The following is a 15,582-nucleotide window of genomic DNA, read 5'->3' as shown; positions in this document are numbered from 1 at the left end:
AGTGAGTTGAACCAGGCACAGCCACCTAGAAAACCACGCCTGGCATAGTAATTGCTCAGTAAATGCTAGCTCTACGAGAAAATTAAGACCTGTCATTGCTTCCTTGTCACCCTCTAGGCCCTGGCTCTCCCCCTCTTCCATTTTTTGCCTTCCCTGCTCACATGCCATCCTCCAGGCACCTAAACTGCTGACGGTTCCCTGTATACACCATGCTCTTCCACCCCCTGTGCTCGTGGTCAGTCAGTTTCTTCTGCCCGACAGAGTGCCTGGCCTAGTAGGGACTCAATGAAGATCAGTCATGATCTCATGAGTGGGTGTGAGTGACTCCACAAGGAGTAAGAGGTACAGTCTGACAGAAAAGCACCTAGCTGACCTGACCATACAGGTTACTCACCAAACTCTAGGCCTCCCCAACCAGCGACGTGGTCTACATCTCTAATTACATCCGATGAAGCGAAATTGTATGATTTCCATAAGTAGTTTTTGAATTTGAATTTTAGCGGCTGAGCCATTTAAAAAAGAAAAGTTCTCAGTTCCCCAATATGTTAAGTCAGAGGGGCTCTGGTCCTGTGTTTTAAGTGTGCCTTGGGGGTCAGGGGTGCTATGCTGGGGTGACCTCCCTAAGACTTCCCTTGCCTTGTCCCCTGTCCCTACGAATTTCTGAGGAGCCTTCAGGCTCTTGAATAGAACTTGACAATCTGGGTCTAGAGCACTCTATTTCATTCCAGGAGTCAAAAGTCTTGACAAATACTTCATTTAAAAAGCCTGCCCATTGTTTCATCAACCACAGCAGAAAATACAGTAACAATTTTCAGATAGCACTAATCAATCGCATCAAACCATCAGAAAGGCTCACAGAGCACTGCATACAATGGGGATAGATTTAAAAAAAAATAAGGTTAGGGGTGCCTGGGTGGGTCAGTCATTAAGCTTCTGCCTTCGGCTCAGGTCATGATCCCAGGCTTCTGGGATAGAGCCCCGCATCGGGCTCCCTGCTCTGTGCGAAGCCTGCTTCTCCCTCTCCCACTCCCCCTGCTTGTGTTCCCTCTCTCGCTGTGTCTCTCTCTGTCAAATAAATAAATAAAATCTTAAAAAAAAAAAAAAGGCTAAAGACAGTTACATTTGACCAAATAGGAAAAACCCCTTCCATTTCATTGTTGGGTCTTTATCGTCCCTACTACAAACTTCATCCTTTTCTCTCTTCTCCACCTGCCCTTCCTCCCCAAATTAAAATATATGTTTGGGAGTGCCTGGGTGGCTCAGTCGGTTAAGCATCTGCCTTTGGCTCAGGTCATGATCCCAGGGTCCCGGGATAGAGTTGGGCTCCCTTCTCAGCGGGGAGCCTGCTTCTCCTTCTCCCTCTGCTGTTCCCCCTGCTTGTGCTCTCTCTCTCTCTCTCAAATAAATAAAATCTTAAAAAAAAAAATAAAATGTATGTTTGTTCATAAACCTTGTAGCCTGGACTGGCTACATAACTTTCAGGGTCCAGTGCCAAGTGAAAATGCAATGCCCTGTGTTCAAAACATTATTAAGATTTCAAGATGGTGACAACAGAATATTAAATGGAGTATGGGGTCCCTCTAAGCACGGGGCCTGTGTGCCTGCACAGCTGGGAGCACTAATAGCCCTCCCCCCCGCTTGCAGAATAGATCATAGCGCTCTTTTAGGAACTATGCGGAGACCTAGTAATCCCTCACAGAGCAGCACCTGTTGCTCTGATTTGCCATACAACCCCCTTCTCCTGACACCTTCTCCTTCATCATAGGACTCTTTGTCCTCAACAATCGTGACTTTGAAACACTTGGCATCTTTGTGCCACTGAATGAATTTGTGTTTCATATCATGGTCTAAAATATTTAGCTAAGTCATAACAGTTTAGATAAGAATGATCTCGAGAAAAAAAAAAATCAGCCTGAAGATTTTTCAGGATAAGGGAATTGGACTTTGAGGCAAGCAGTACTTGTATCTTTTCAAACATTAATGGCTTGTTAATCTTTCGAACTCCTTCAAACCAAACCACAGCTGGACCCCAAAGGCACCTTCTCTGTAGAGCAAGTCTTTAGAAACACCCTGCCTGATTCATAATTCTGATAATTTGCTCAAAGAACAATATGGAGATTTACTTCAGCCTCTTTCCTCAGCTTTCTCGCCTTTCCATTCTGCCTCTCAAGCCCACGTGTCTTCTAAGACCTCCAGTCATATCCCCATTCACTAAGAAATAAGTACCTGCTAAGTGCAAGGTGCTCTTGTAGGGACTATGAACAGTACGGAAGTGAATTAGGCACTAGCCCTAACCTCTAGGAAGGGAGAGGAGTCTGAAATGGCCATAATACAGGGTAGAAAGGAGAATGTACCGGAAGAAATGGAGAAAGAAGGTGCTGGGTGGAGTGCTAGACAACTTTCCAGAGCTACTGGTGGGTAGGAGTTAGCAAAGGCTTCCTGGCAGAGATGACCCCTCACCAAGATATTGGGAAAGGGGCATTCCAGGCAGAGAAAAGTATGAACCCAGACACCCAGGGTGGGGTGGGAAGGTGGAAGATCAGGAATTGCAAGTTGTTCATCGTGGCTGGAGCGTATGTGTGAGACACGGAATTATGGAATGATTCTACATGAGAATTATAAACTCTGTTGTTTAACTCTCTGTTATCTTGGGTTTTCTGTTACCCACAACCAAACCCAATCCTATCTAATGCAATCCTCAAAGTTCCATCAGCCATTCTTCATAAAACACAACATTGCCAGTGGCTCTCCTTGTAGGCATGCCCCATCTGGTAGATGCCTCTCTTAGATTCCAGCACCCAGGACAGAATACAGAACTCCAGAAGCCATCTAATCAGCCCAGCCTCTACTGAGTTCCTAAATTGAACACCTGTTCAATAAGCCCACAATAAGCCACCAAAAACCCATCCTGAGCTTGCCATAAATGAAAGTTCTTAGTTCTTTCTCACCTATTTCTCTTGACACTCAACTATTTGATTTCAAACTGCTCTCTGGATACAAGGTGGAGTGCAAGTTATAATGACTATAACATTAATGTTTGCTGACTAGGTGAAACAACTACCTGCTTAAATTTCTACTTTTCAACTACATATTTCATCAATAACCACTAACTATCTGATCTGATCTTAGAAACTACACATAGTGGTATTATTGAAAAATAAATATTTGGATTGAGGTTCCTATACTGAAAACCTTTGTTTCTTTGAGGTTTGTTTTATCTATCCCAAAATGCCTTTGGGAAGAAACTGATATATATTTCATTGTTGAAGTATTTTTATCTTTAGGATTTATAGCCATGTGTCCTAACTGATCCCTCTGTTTCTAGTTTGCCCCTTTCAGTCTCCACACTGTACCCAGAGTAACTTCTTACAGTGCAAATCTGATTATGATTTCTTGGCTGAAAATCCCTCAGTGACTCCAACTGATTGAGGATAAAGTTACAGTCACTACCATGGTTCTCAAGACATTTTATGACCTGATTCTCCTAATCCTCACCTTTTATGCTGTGGTCAACTAAACTCCTTCCTGTTCCTCTGTCCTGCCTGGTCTTGGAATATTTTATTCTCTACCTAGAATATTCTCCACTTCTTTCCTCATATCTACCTGGTGAATCTTACCCTTTCCTTAGGTTTTGATTTGGAGGCTGCTTCTTCTAGGAAACTCTCTTGTATTGGGTCAGATGCCCTTACCATGAGTTTCTATAGAGCCAAATACTTCCTTCCTCACACTTCCCACTGAACTGCAAGCTCCATAAGGGCAGAGATAATTTCTTTATTGTCCACTGCTGTTAATGTTGAAGGAATGAACAAGTCTATACTGATTTCTGCCTAAATTCACATCTAATCAATCCCAAGTAAAGATGTGGATTTAAACCAAGCCTCACTGGAATAAGATGTCGCGACACATACTTTCCCCCTCCCTCCATCTGAGAACCAAGAGTAGCAAAACATGTCATACTTGTCCTCACGGATCCAAATATTGGTCGGCTATAGGTTTTCCAGGAGTCACCACTGACAGTCTTGACACTAAATTGATAGGATCTCCCTGGACGAAGACCATATATGATGCGTCCTTCTGATTTCCTGTTGCTGTAGGGGTTGAAGACCGTGATTGCATCTCTGGGGGACCACTGCAGCTCAAAGTCATCATAGTCTGTCCAGTCTGGTGGACCCTTCCAGGTGATGGCCAAGGATGTGTTTGTAACATCAGCAAATGACATAAGACTGGGAGGAGTTGGGGCTGTATGTAGGAGAACATGAAAAAAATCACATAAACACATCTGTGCCATAACATATGCAGACAAGAGAGCTGAGTGATGTCAGACATACTTTAATGTACTTTGGAGGAAGAGATATAATGAAAATCTAATAATAGAAGCTCCTATCTATAGTGTTTACTATGTGTCAGGTACTGTTCTCAAATGTTTTATGCACATTTTCTTTAATTTTCATAACCAGAGTTTCCTTACCAGGGTTCTGTGGAGCAGGAGTGGACCCCAAATGGGTTACACATGTGTGAAGATCTTGGTTCCATTAGATTCTGAGGTGTGAGGGCTATAGTCCACAGACAATTATGTCCAGATAGCCCTGTTCATTGACCCCAGGGTGGCATACAGACTAACATCTGCATATGCCCAGGAAATAAAATATTTGGGAAGCATTGCCATGGCAACACAATGATGATGTATACAATTATCGCTATTTTACAGATAAGAAAACTGAGACTTAGAGATGCTCAAAGACCTTCCTAGCTTCACATGGGTAAGTCACAGAGCTAAGCTAAGGACCTAGATCTTTTTCCTAGATCTTTCGTGGTATGTTTGTGGATAAGGTCTGTTTCCTTTATCCACTGTATCATAGTGCCTTCCCAAGTTCAGGGGCTAGCACGTGGCACACCATTATTGATTTCCTTTCTTCCTATTAAAACCATATCTTGAATGTGGTCCCACCAATACTAGCCTTTGGCCACCGGGCTTCTTACCTGTTCTGCTCTCGCCCGTGAGCTTGTTGCTGAGGTCCCCACTGTGAGTTACCACACACAGCGTGTACTTCCTTCCAGGAATGAGGCCATGGAAACGCCATTCGGTCAGGTCCTTGTCTCTCCAGTTCTCCTTCTTCGTGCCATTAGGGTTGTAGAGAATCAGCTCATAAAAGTCAAAGTCCCCGGAGGCCGGACTCCAGCTGAACCAGAGACTGTCTGTCATATTCCGGTTGGATCCTCTGAGGTTACTCACGGAAGCTGGGACTTAAACACAGTGAAAACCTTTACTAAGAACAAGAGTTAGTAACAAAGGCATTTGGCCTACAGGTGAGAATATGTGTGATGTTGGGCATATAGTTGAGTAGTCCCCATTGTAGAGTCAGATCTGGCCTGTATTTCAGGGCCTGGGTTTAGGGGCGTGTGGCCTAGAGATGTGGTACAAATTAAAATAAAGCAAACCACCACAGGGGCGCCTGGGTGGCTCAGTCAGTGGTTAAGCATCTGCCTTCGGCTCAGGTCATGGGATTGAGCCCCACGTTGGGCTCCCTGCTCAGCGGGAGTCTGCTTCTCCTTCTGCCTCTCACCGTGGCTTGTACTCTCTCTCTCGCTCACTCTCTCTCCGATAAATGATAAAAATCTTAAAAAAAAAAAAAAACTCACCCTAGGTGGTGACTTCTGTATGCTTGCCACATGTAGTCTGATAAGCATCTAAAATGAGATCTTCAGAAATGATTTATTAAAACTGGTCCCCTTCCAGGCTGGCCCATCTCACTGACCAGGCCCCTCACTCCCTCACATCCCCCTCTGGGTCTCTCTGCTCCCCACCCCCCCACACCTGCCCTCTCGTAGGCTCTCAGTTCCCTCAGCTCTTTCCTACCCACATCTATATCGGTCGAGCCTCACTTGGGAAGAGGGTGTTAACAGTCACGGCTACCACTGTGTTACTTAGTCACACTAGCACCTGTCCCGTGGGTACGTAAGCTTCGTTATTCTCTGGAGAGTGGAGACTGTTGTCTCTTGATGGAGGAACTTTAAACATTAATGAGCAGAGAAGGGAAGATGTGCAGGGGGCAGATCGCCCTGGAAGTGGTAACACTGAGGCAATTCTACTCAGGGTCTAGGCGGATCTGGATCTGTTGCTCATTTTCATTCCCTTCCCCAAAACACACTGAGATTTTCCGTTGGGCACCTGGGATGCAGGGCTCCACTGAAATGCTTTCTCTGTCTGAAGTAGTATCTTGTCCTGTCAAGTCTCTCTGTCACATGTTGTTTCTTCCTTTCATAGACTCGAAGGGGTCCCCAAGTCCTCTTCCCTAAAAATCTGCGGTCTTCCCCCTCCCCCCCACCCTGCGCTAATGTGAGCTCAACAGGTCAGGGGCCTCATCGGCACTGTTCACGGTCAGAGTCCAGCAGTGAGCCCCGTGCCCCACCTACAAAGCTCTCAAAAACTATTGTCAAATGAGAAAAGAAAAATAACTGAATAGAAAAATAAGATAATGAACTCAAAGTATGGAAAAAGAGTCAATTCCGTTTCTCATTGGCAGCCCGGAGAGATGTCTCTCTCTCTGTCTCTCCTTTTCCTGCAACGCTTTGTGTTCAGTTCACGCTGTGCCGTGTTTCTATGGCTCAGCACTCATGGCCTGGTCCTTCGCGCAGCGGCCCTTTCCCGGACCTGCCCTCCCCTCCATGCATGCCTTGTAGGAACCCAAGGGGTATGGCTTGAATGGAGCCACAGTGGGTTACAACCCTCTTGTGGCAGTTTGCTGGCACAAAGAGGAGCCAGACTCATTGTTCCATCAAACTCTATGATGTCCATGAGTGGTAGCAACAGAGCAGAAGCCAGTGCAAAAGCTATTCTGGTACAGAATCAAAGGTCTGATTTAGGGTCAAAAAGCTTGAAGGTCACAAGATTCATACAGAGCTAGATCATATATAGAATAGGAAACAAAGGACACATCACAGAAAAGCCAGTGAATACTGAGACAATTTCCCTGCTTTACACTCCTGCTTGGCTCTGGGCCTTACCTGTTCTTCCGAATATGAAAGACTCATTAGACAGCTCCCCACTGTGAGTTACGATCACCATTTTGTACATTCGGCCTTGTAGCAAGTTCTGGAAAGAGAAGCTCTGGACTTGTGGGTCAACCTGAGCTCTTTCCTGAAGCGTTCGATCTGGGTTGTACAGAAAGATGTTGTACCCATTGAGCTCCCCTTCTGAGGTGGTCCAGCTGAAGGACAGGTGTCTGGTGGAGTTCTCCGTGATCCTCAGGTTGGTGACAGCTGCCGGGACTGGAAAAGTCAAGCGAGAGAGTGAGACTGAGTTTTGGCACGCCCCCCTGACACAGCCCAGGCCCAAGGCCCACAGGGACACGCTCCATAGCAGCTCAAAACATATGGTCTCTGCCTTCAGAAAATATTGACTTCATGAAGACCCCAAAGCAGAGAAGAGTGAATTTTGTGCATGACTGATGCTGAAACCGTTAATGAAAAAAACAAAACCAAAACCAAAAAACCACCCCCAAAACCCACAAGAGAACAAAGAAAACCAGGAACGGGAAATTGTCTTCAAAGACGTTTTTTGGGGTATGAAATAAATGTTAATCTGACCTGTGTGACTAAATGTTTTCTTAATACTAAGAGCTATATCAGAGAGCAAAAAACTATCTCTGAGTGCCATCTGAAAGCTAAGGAATGGCCCTTGGGGGTGAGGGCAGCAGGGAGGGAAGAGAAGGGGGAAAGAAAGAGAAAGCAGGCAGAAGGAGGAGATTCGATTCAGGGATCGAGGAAAGAGAAGCAAGAGGAAAAGCCAAAGCCATTTTTTTTTTTTTTAAAGATTGACCTTGGGATTCGATGACCTTCTTGGCCTTCAGTGGCACCTGTTGGCTAAGTGATCAGGAGCCCCCAGCAATGACCTGCTGCCAAACTGTTTGTACAGGTGCTGCCTGATGCCCCAAAAGTCTTGGGCTACCAGTGGGAACAGACCAGGACACCTGCCTTTGTCTCCGCTGGGTTCTCCTCCCTCCGCTCCAAACGCTTCCTCTTCCACTTTCTCCCTCTCCTCACACCAGGTCCTTAAAAGTTGACATTTCTCATCATTCTATCCTTTGTTCCTTTCATACTCCGTAACACAAGCTGAGCACCCAATCTCATTCACTTTATGCATTGTGATGGTCTGAATGTTTATGTCCCCCTCCACCCCCAAATTCATATGTTGAAACCTAACCCCCAAGGGGATGGTATTAGGGGATGTGGCCACTGCGAGGTGATTAGGTCATGAGGGTGGAGCCCTCCTGAATGGGAGTAGTGCCCTTATATATGAGACCCCAGAGAGCTCTCTCGTCCTTCTACCATGTGAGGACACAGCAAGAAGATGCCATCTATGAACCAGAAAATGGGCCCTCACCAGACCCTGAATCTGCTGGTGCCTTGATCTTGGCCTTCCAGCCTCCAGACCTATGAGAAATACGTGTTTGTTGCTTAAACCACCCAGTTTATGGTATTATTTCTTATAGCAGCCTAAACAGACTAAGACATGGATTTAAATAGAATTTTTGTCCAAATATTTACCTCCAGCTCACTCTTCTGAGCTTGGGGCATATTTTCAATTATCGATGATCATCTCTCGCTGCAAGTCATTCAGACATCTCAAACACAGTACGGAACTGAACCCTGTCCATTTCTCCCTGACACGGCCTCCTCCTGCTTCTCTTATCTCAATTAATGGCATCATCTTCTACTAGATACCCCAGGTAGCAACTCCGGAATCTTCTGTTCTTCCTTCTGTACTCTACTCAGACACCAAGTGCCAGCCTATCTAATGAAGAAATATTTCTTGACTATATCTACTATTCTTCATCAGGGTCCCTGTGGTAGTTTAGCTTTTGACCCTTATCATTTCTGTAACTGCAATCATCTTATGACCCCAACTACCTTTCTGACCACATCCCCCCTCTCTGTTCTCACTCTGCTCCAGTTATACTGGTCTCTTTACCGGTCTAACAGGCCAGACACACTCCTGCTTCAGAGTCTCTGCCTTGCTGTTTGCTCTGCTTGGGGATACTCTTCCCCCAAATACCTGCATAACCCTTTTTCTCCTTTCTTTCAGATGTCTACTCAGATATCACCTTTTGACAAAACCTCTGAGGACTGTACTATCCAAAATTGTAAGCCTCTAACACTTGCTACTCCACTTTCCTGATCTAATTTTCTCTTTGGTATTCACTACCATCTAACCTACTACACTCTTTACTTATTTATTGTGTTTGTTGCCTTTCTTCCCTACTAGAATATGAGCTTCATGACCATCAGGCTTTGTTTTACTTACTTCTGGTATCCAGCATTTAGAAAGGTGCCTAGCACACAGTAGGTGCTCAGTGACAAATGACTTAATGAGTGAGTCTCTTCTCCATTCAATCCCTCCCCCGTGGCCTCTGATTAATCTTTTTTAAGGTACAAATTTTTATTACAAAACACTCGCTCTCTGGCTGAAAACCCTGTGTGGTCTCCTCACGGCTTACAAGATGAAAAATAAACTCCCAAGGAAGGCATGCTAGGCACTCTCTAACCTGGCCCCAATCTGCCTCTCCAGCCTCACCTCTCCTTGGCGCCCCCCATACTTCATCCACCCACGGCTTCTCACTGGTCCTCCCACACCTTCCCATCTTGGCACAGGACAATCTGTCTGCACTGGGTGTCCTTCTATCTTCTCTCCATGTGTAGAATTGTTTCATCCTTCAGGATAGTACTGAAAGGTCAGTTTTATGAAGACCTCCCAATTCCACTTGACCTTGTCGCTCCTCTTGATGTTGGACATTCCTTTCTTGTATACAGTCCTTCTCACAATGTACTGCCATCCTTTGTCTATGTGTCTGTCTCCGCCACCAGTCAGCCAGCTTTTCCAGGACAAAGCATGCCTATTCATCTTCATGTCTCTGTCAGCATCACCCCCACCCTTTCAGACCTAGCTCCTTAATGAGGAATTCATCAATTAGACCAGTGTTGTTGTCTGAATAATGACCCCCAGAGACGTCCATGTCCTAATCCCCAGAACCTGGGAATATGTTACCTTATGTGGCAAAGGGGACCTTATAGATGTGATTAGGTTAAGTATCTCCAGGCAGGGAGCTTAGGCTGGATTGTCCGGTTGGTGACCAATGTAATCACGAGAGTCCTGAAAAGATGGAAGAGGGAAGCAGAAGAGTAGAGAAAGAGATATGGCGACATACACAGAGGTTGGAACAATGCTATTGCTAGAAGACGACATGAGCCAAGGAATGTGAGTGTCCTCTGGAGGCTGAAAAGGGCAAGGAGAGGATCTCCCACTAAAGTCTCTAGGAGAAACACAGTCCTACTGATACCTGATGCCTTGATTTTAGCCCCATAGAACCCACTTTCAGTTTCTGACCTCCAGAACTATAAGATAATAAACTGGTGTTGTTTGAAGTCGCTAAGTTGGTGGTAATTTATCATAGCGGCAGTAGATTTTAACAATATATCTAACTTGGAGTGGGGTAGCCTGAAGCCCGTAATAAGAGGCTGACTGATATGGAAGTGGTAAATCACGGTGAATGTCCCCATTGTGTCAAGAAATAGCTGTCATCCCCAGTGTGGCGTCATCCCTCTGACCCTAAGGCTCTGAAGGAATAGCACCCAAGGGGGGATCTGGGGCGAAACAATGAGCTGTGCAGATTACCTGTGCGGCCTTCAGTCTGGGCTTCCTTGCTGAAGAGCCCTCCGCTGACAGTTAGGATCTGTATCTTGTATTTCTTTCCTGGCGTTAGGTCTTCAAATTTGTGCTGCTTGGTGGCGGCTGGCTCTGATGTGTTACTCAGAAGGATCCCCTTGTCGTTTAGAAGCAGGATCTCGTACCTTTCTGCCACACCAACAGCTTTTTGCCAACTTACCATTAAGGAATGACTGCTGTATGCATTGTCGGCAATTATTCCCTGGACTGATGCTGGGACTGCAAAGGAAGAAGAGAAGCGAGTGCTGTCCGGCTCCCTCACTTAGGGTAAACCAACTGAGAAAGCAGGTGAAGAAGCTTGAAATCAACTGCAGAGAGAAGAGGATGCCACCACTCCCCTCATGTTGCATGGATACTTCCCACGTGCCCTTAGGAGAGAGCATTTCGTGGTCTGGATTATCTGTACTTTGACTCTCCATTTTTTTTCTCTGAATTTAGACAGGATCTTGAAGTCAAACAAGTAGAAAAATTAATGAAAGTGATACTGATAAATGTGCAAAGTGATTCATATGTATGTATCTAGAAAGTGGAAGATGCTGAACAAATTTACATTCAGTGGATATAGTTTGGATGGTTGAATTATGTTTAGACTTTCATTCCCAAGATTAACTCAAGTCAAAGCTTTTGGCCTTGACCTAAGCAGTAGTATATAATATATATATATATATATATATATATATATATTTTTTTTTTTACTATGGCTCCCGATGTGAAAGGCAAAAATAGTATTATTTTTAATAATATTTTCTATCCTAGGCTCATATTTTTTTTCATTCTACATAATCTTAGGAGATCTCATCCACTCCCATGGTTTGAATTGTTACCCATATGGTGACGACTCCCAAATTTAAACTTGCAGTTCAGATCTCTCTTCTATTTTTGCAAATGACATCTCTTCCGGCATGTTCCACCCAATTCTCAAGAGGCCCAAATTGGACTCCTCAGCTCCCTCCCCATAACCTCCTTATGGTCCTTTGTTTCTCTTGGTCCAAGTCAGAAACATGGGTTGTCACTGTTATTCTACTACATGTAATCAAACATGGGTCTTGTAATTTTTATGTCCTAAAACTTGTATCTCTTCCATCTATCCACTTCTCTCCCTTCTCTATACACTGCCACGCCCCTAGGACAGTATCATCCCTCATCACCTGACCAGTGCCCTTGCTTTCTCACCTCCTACACTATATCTGGCATATTCTCATAGAAGCCCCATGCAGATGGCCCTTCAATGGCTCTCTGTAATTCTAAACACCTTAACAAGGGATACGAGGCCCTTCATGATTTGGTCCATCTACTTACTTGGCCGTATGGCTCATCTTTATTCTAGCATACCACACCATGTGTAGGTCCTCAAATGTGCCATGCTTTCTCTCACCTCCCGGCCTTTGTTTTTTCTGCTGGAACCAAGTCAACATCTGCGTGACCAGTATGACTTCTTAGTGTCTATTTAAATGTTACTTTTCCTGGAAGCCTTCCCTGACTCTTCATGTTTGCTCCTAACACACCCCATTATTACTTTTATTTTAGAAGTTATCATGTTGTAATTGTCTTTTTTATTTCTCTGTCTCTTTCACTAGATTATACGCTTCTTGAGGTTGGGGGCTCTATCTATCTTGCTACTGAATTCCCATTTTCTAACACAGTGCTTGGCATATGGTTGGAGAGACACGTATATGAAATAGAGGCACAGGAGGGCCCAGTACAGAAGCCCAGGCCCACAGCTAAATGAGTGGTTATGGGAATGGAAGGCATCTGATAAGTACTGTATCACAGTAGAGAGGGCATAAGGCTCGGAGCCAGACAGACCTAGATTTGAGTTACAGCTCTCGGTCTTATTACACGCACCCTTGATAATGTTTTATAAGCTTTCTGAGCCTTACTTTCCTCATCTGTAAGATGGAAACAATGATCTCTGTCTTCTAGTGTGACTAGAGATCATTTTAAATGCCTGGCAGACAGCAGGTGCTTTTAGCTTATTTGTGTTTTAAAAGTAATATATTATTGGTAATATAAATATAAAGAGACACATTATTCCTTGATTTGTTACTTGTTCTTGTAACAAATGAAGTAAATGGCATAGGCGTTCATTTTTAAAAGAAATTTGAGAAGGGTAAATTTTACAGAAAATAGTAAATATTTACATGTAAATAGTTACAGAAGTCCACTTGTTAAAACTCAAGTTTTTATAACCTTTAGCAAGCATGAAAATTTATTCAAATGATCTGGTTCCTAATTACCTTTCATGTGTTCTGAAGATCTCTATTACGAAAGAAAAATGCAAAAAGAAAATATGAAAAGGGCCCTTGAAAGCACATTGAATTATGGCTTTGAATTTGGGTATTTTTGACTTGTGAATAGCTACGTAAGTCCATCTGCTGTCCCACTGTGGAGAACAATCTGGCTCTTCTCCAGGTGGGCACTCACCTGTCCGCCCAACTGCATCTATCTGGTTCTTTAGGGAGCCGCTGACCGAGGCGATCACAATCTGGTACCGTTCCCCAGCCTCCAGCCTGTGGAATGTGTGCTCTGAGACGTGTTTGGAGACAGTCTGAGACTCCACCTTCTGATTCTGCCTGAACGCTGACACTGTGTAGGAGTCAACATCACCCCCACCAGGAGTCCAGTTGACTGTCAGGCTGTCTGTCGCCCCATTGGGAGAAACATGGATATTTTTGACAGCGCTTGGAACTAAAAAGGAAAATAAATTTAAAAGTCATCACTTAGAGAGTGAACTGTGGAAATTTTCAACCAAAATTGTCATGCTTCTTATATTTTGGCATGTACTGAAAGAATTCACTTGCACGTATTGATACAATTTTTCTCGGGCTTTTCCACCTGAACTGAATTCGATAGGGGAAATTTAGAGGGACATCGAAGCCAACAAGTAGAAGTGAAGGATGCCGGTAGTAGAGCGAGGGGCTAGTTAGATTGCCTTGGTCCAAGTCTTGGTTTCCTCATTTACTAGCTGGGGGACTTTAGGTAAATCACTTACGCTCTGTCAGTTTCAGTTTCTTCATCAGGAAAATGGCAATTATAGTAATAGTGACCAGCCCACAGAGTTGTGAGGATTGAACAAAATGTCCACATAAAGTGCTTTGCTGTGGGTCTGGTTCATGGTAAATTGTCAATAAATGTTAACATCATAACAACACTCCTAACAGAGTTCCAAAGGAAACCCAACCAACAGAGTTATTTTTTTTAATCTGTGTGCCTCACAAGCACCAACAATTCACATCAGTCCAATGCCATTTCTCTGAAAGCTTTTTTTCTTACCCTACATTGTACGTTACTTTTGTTAATCCAGCATGGACAACATCATGGGCACCATCAAGATAACCTCGCTTCTTGCCATCTCCCTTTTACCTTGAAATCCTCAACCCAAACGCCTGGCTACCCAACATGCTAAATACACCACCACATCTACTCAAGTTCAAGAGCCACATTTCATATTACCTGTGAAGCCCTCAATGAAGGCTGACTGCTGTACTTCTCCACTGATGGTCAAGACAAGAATTTTATACTGGCGCCCTGGCGTCAGGGAGGTGAATCGATACTCAGTTGCAGTATTTACGAGGTGAAAAGGAGGAAATACTTTCATATCATTGAAGAGTAGCTGGATCTCATATTGGTCAACATCCCCATCAGCTCGTGACCAAGTCACCAGAAGGTCCTCAGTGCTCCTATTCCGCAATGTTAGATCCTTAACAGGCTCTGGGACTAGGGAGGAATATGAGAAGACACTTCAGGAAAGTGACTGATCAAACTTTACCTACATAATAATTTATGAATCACATTCAAGGAACTGGCAAACATCTCTCTTCCCCAGATAAACCACTTGAACTACTTCATGCATAATTAAATAAGAAAAATTGGAAGCAACTATTAAAATTGCAATTTTTTTCCTGACATAAATCTATGCTAAGTGTTGGTAGGATATAATTATAAAATGAATTATGACCTCAATCATAAGATAAAACAAGATGTCTAGAACTTTAAATGCCACAATGCAGGAGGACAGGGAAGAAAAATGGGACAACTGGCCTTCTTGCTCCCTGACTGTGCTTGCTTTTATCTACCAATAAATATTCTGTAATTATAGGCCATGGCTTGGCTGAATGATATTAGCTCCAAGTGAGACTGGGAATGCAATTTACTGATCAGGAAGCAGAGAGAATTCAAGGTTCAGATATTTTATTTACTCGATGACCTTCAAGTCCCAACCAACCGTCAGATTTTACAAGCTTTCCACTTACTTGTTCTTCCATTCCCCTGTTCACTGGCTTCATATTGTCCACTTCTTGTACTAACAGTAACACTGTACAACCGTCCAGGGACTAACTTAACAAATACACACTCGTTTTCAGGCTTGGGGATGCTTTTGGTTTGAATGAAGTTGTTTTTGTTTTTAATGGTGACTTCATAATGATCAAAGTCTCCAGTAGCATGCACCCAGGATACCTTTAAATAGTCACTCCTGGCCGAGTTGCTAATACTGACTCCCTGGACCTTGTCAGGCACTGAAAAAGAGAACAGAGAACAGCTGAAGATGTAGTGAGCCTAAGGGAGTAATTGATCACAGATGACAATCTGGGACAGTGAAGGTAAGTGAGTAGATTTTTTTTGGTGGGCATTTAAAAAGTTCTAGACCTTTAGATCACACGTTTCCAGAGGGGAAAGACTGTTACACTACTTGGAGTGATTAGATGGATCTTTTAACAGAACCTGATGAATTAATTCTAATCTTGTTTCTTGCCTACACAAAATGTCATGTACAAGATGGAACATTAAATATGATAAGTGATGATTAATATGAATTGATGGTGATGTTATTAATAATTGCAACATACCTTAGTGACTCA

General features: G+C 43.8%; 1 protein-coding gene across 2 annotated transcripts in view; it reads right to left on the bottom strand.

The window, feature by feature from the left end:
- PTPRB (protein tyrosine phosphatase receptor type B) overlaps window positions 1-15,582 on the bottom strand; it is a 110,891-nt gene that overhangs the window by 31,439 nt on the left and 63,870 nt on the right. For both annotated transcript variants that reach the window (XM_035002136.1, XM_035002137.1), the window contains 7 exons: window positions 14,977-15,240; window positions 14,177-14,440; window positions 13,148-13,411; window positions 10,673-10,942; window positions 7,006-7,269; window positions 4,981-5,244; window positions 3,958-4,239 (listed from right to left, as the gene is read on the bottom strand). In XM_035002136.1, the coding sequence (XP_034858027.1) occupies window positions 3,958-4,239; window positions 4,981-5,244; window positions 7,006-7,269; window positions 10,673-10,942; window positions 13,148-13,411; window positions 14,177-14,440; window positions 14,977-15,240 (1,872 nt within the window). The remainder of the gene's footprint in view (window positions 1-3,957; window positions 4,240-4,980; window positions 5,245-7,005; window positions 7,270-10,672; window positions 10,943-13,147; window positions 13,412-14,176; window positions 14,441-14,976; window positions 15,241-15,582) is intronic.

This window comes from Mirounga leonina, unplaced genomic scaffold (genome assembly GCF_011800145.1).
Source record: "Mirounga leonina isolate KUSES-001 unplaced genomic scaffold, KU_Mleo_1.0 Mir_126, whole genome shotgun sequence".
Classification (NCBI taxonomy): domain Eukaryota; kingdom Metazoa; phylum Chordata; class Mammalia; order Carnivora; family Phocidae; genus Mirounga; species Mirounga leonina.
This window is presented reverse-complemented; position numbering and strand designations above follow the sequence as displayed.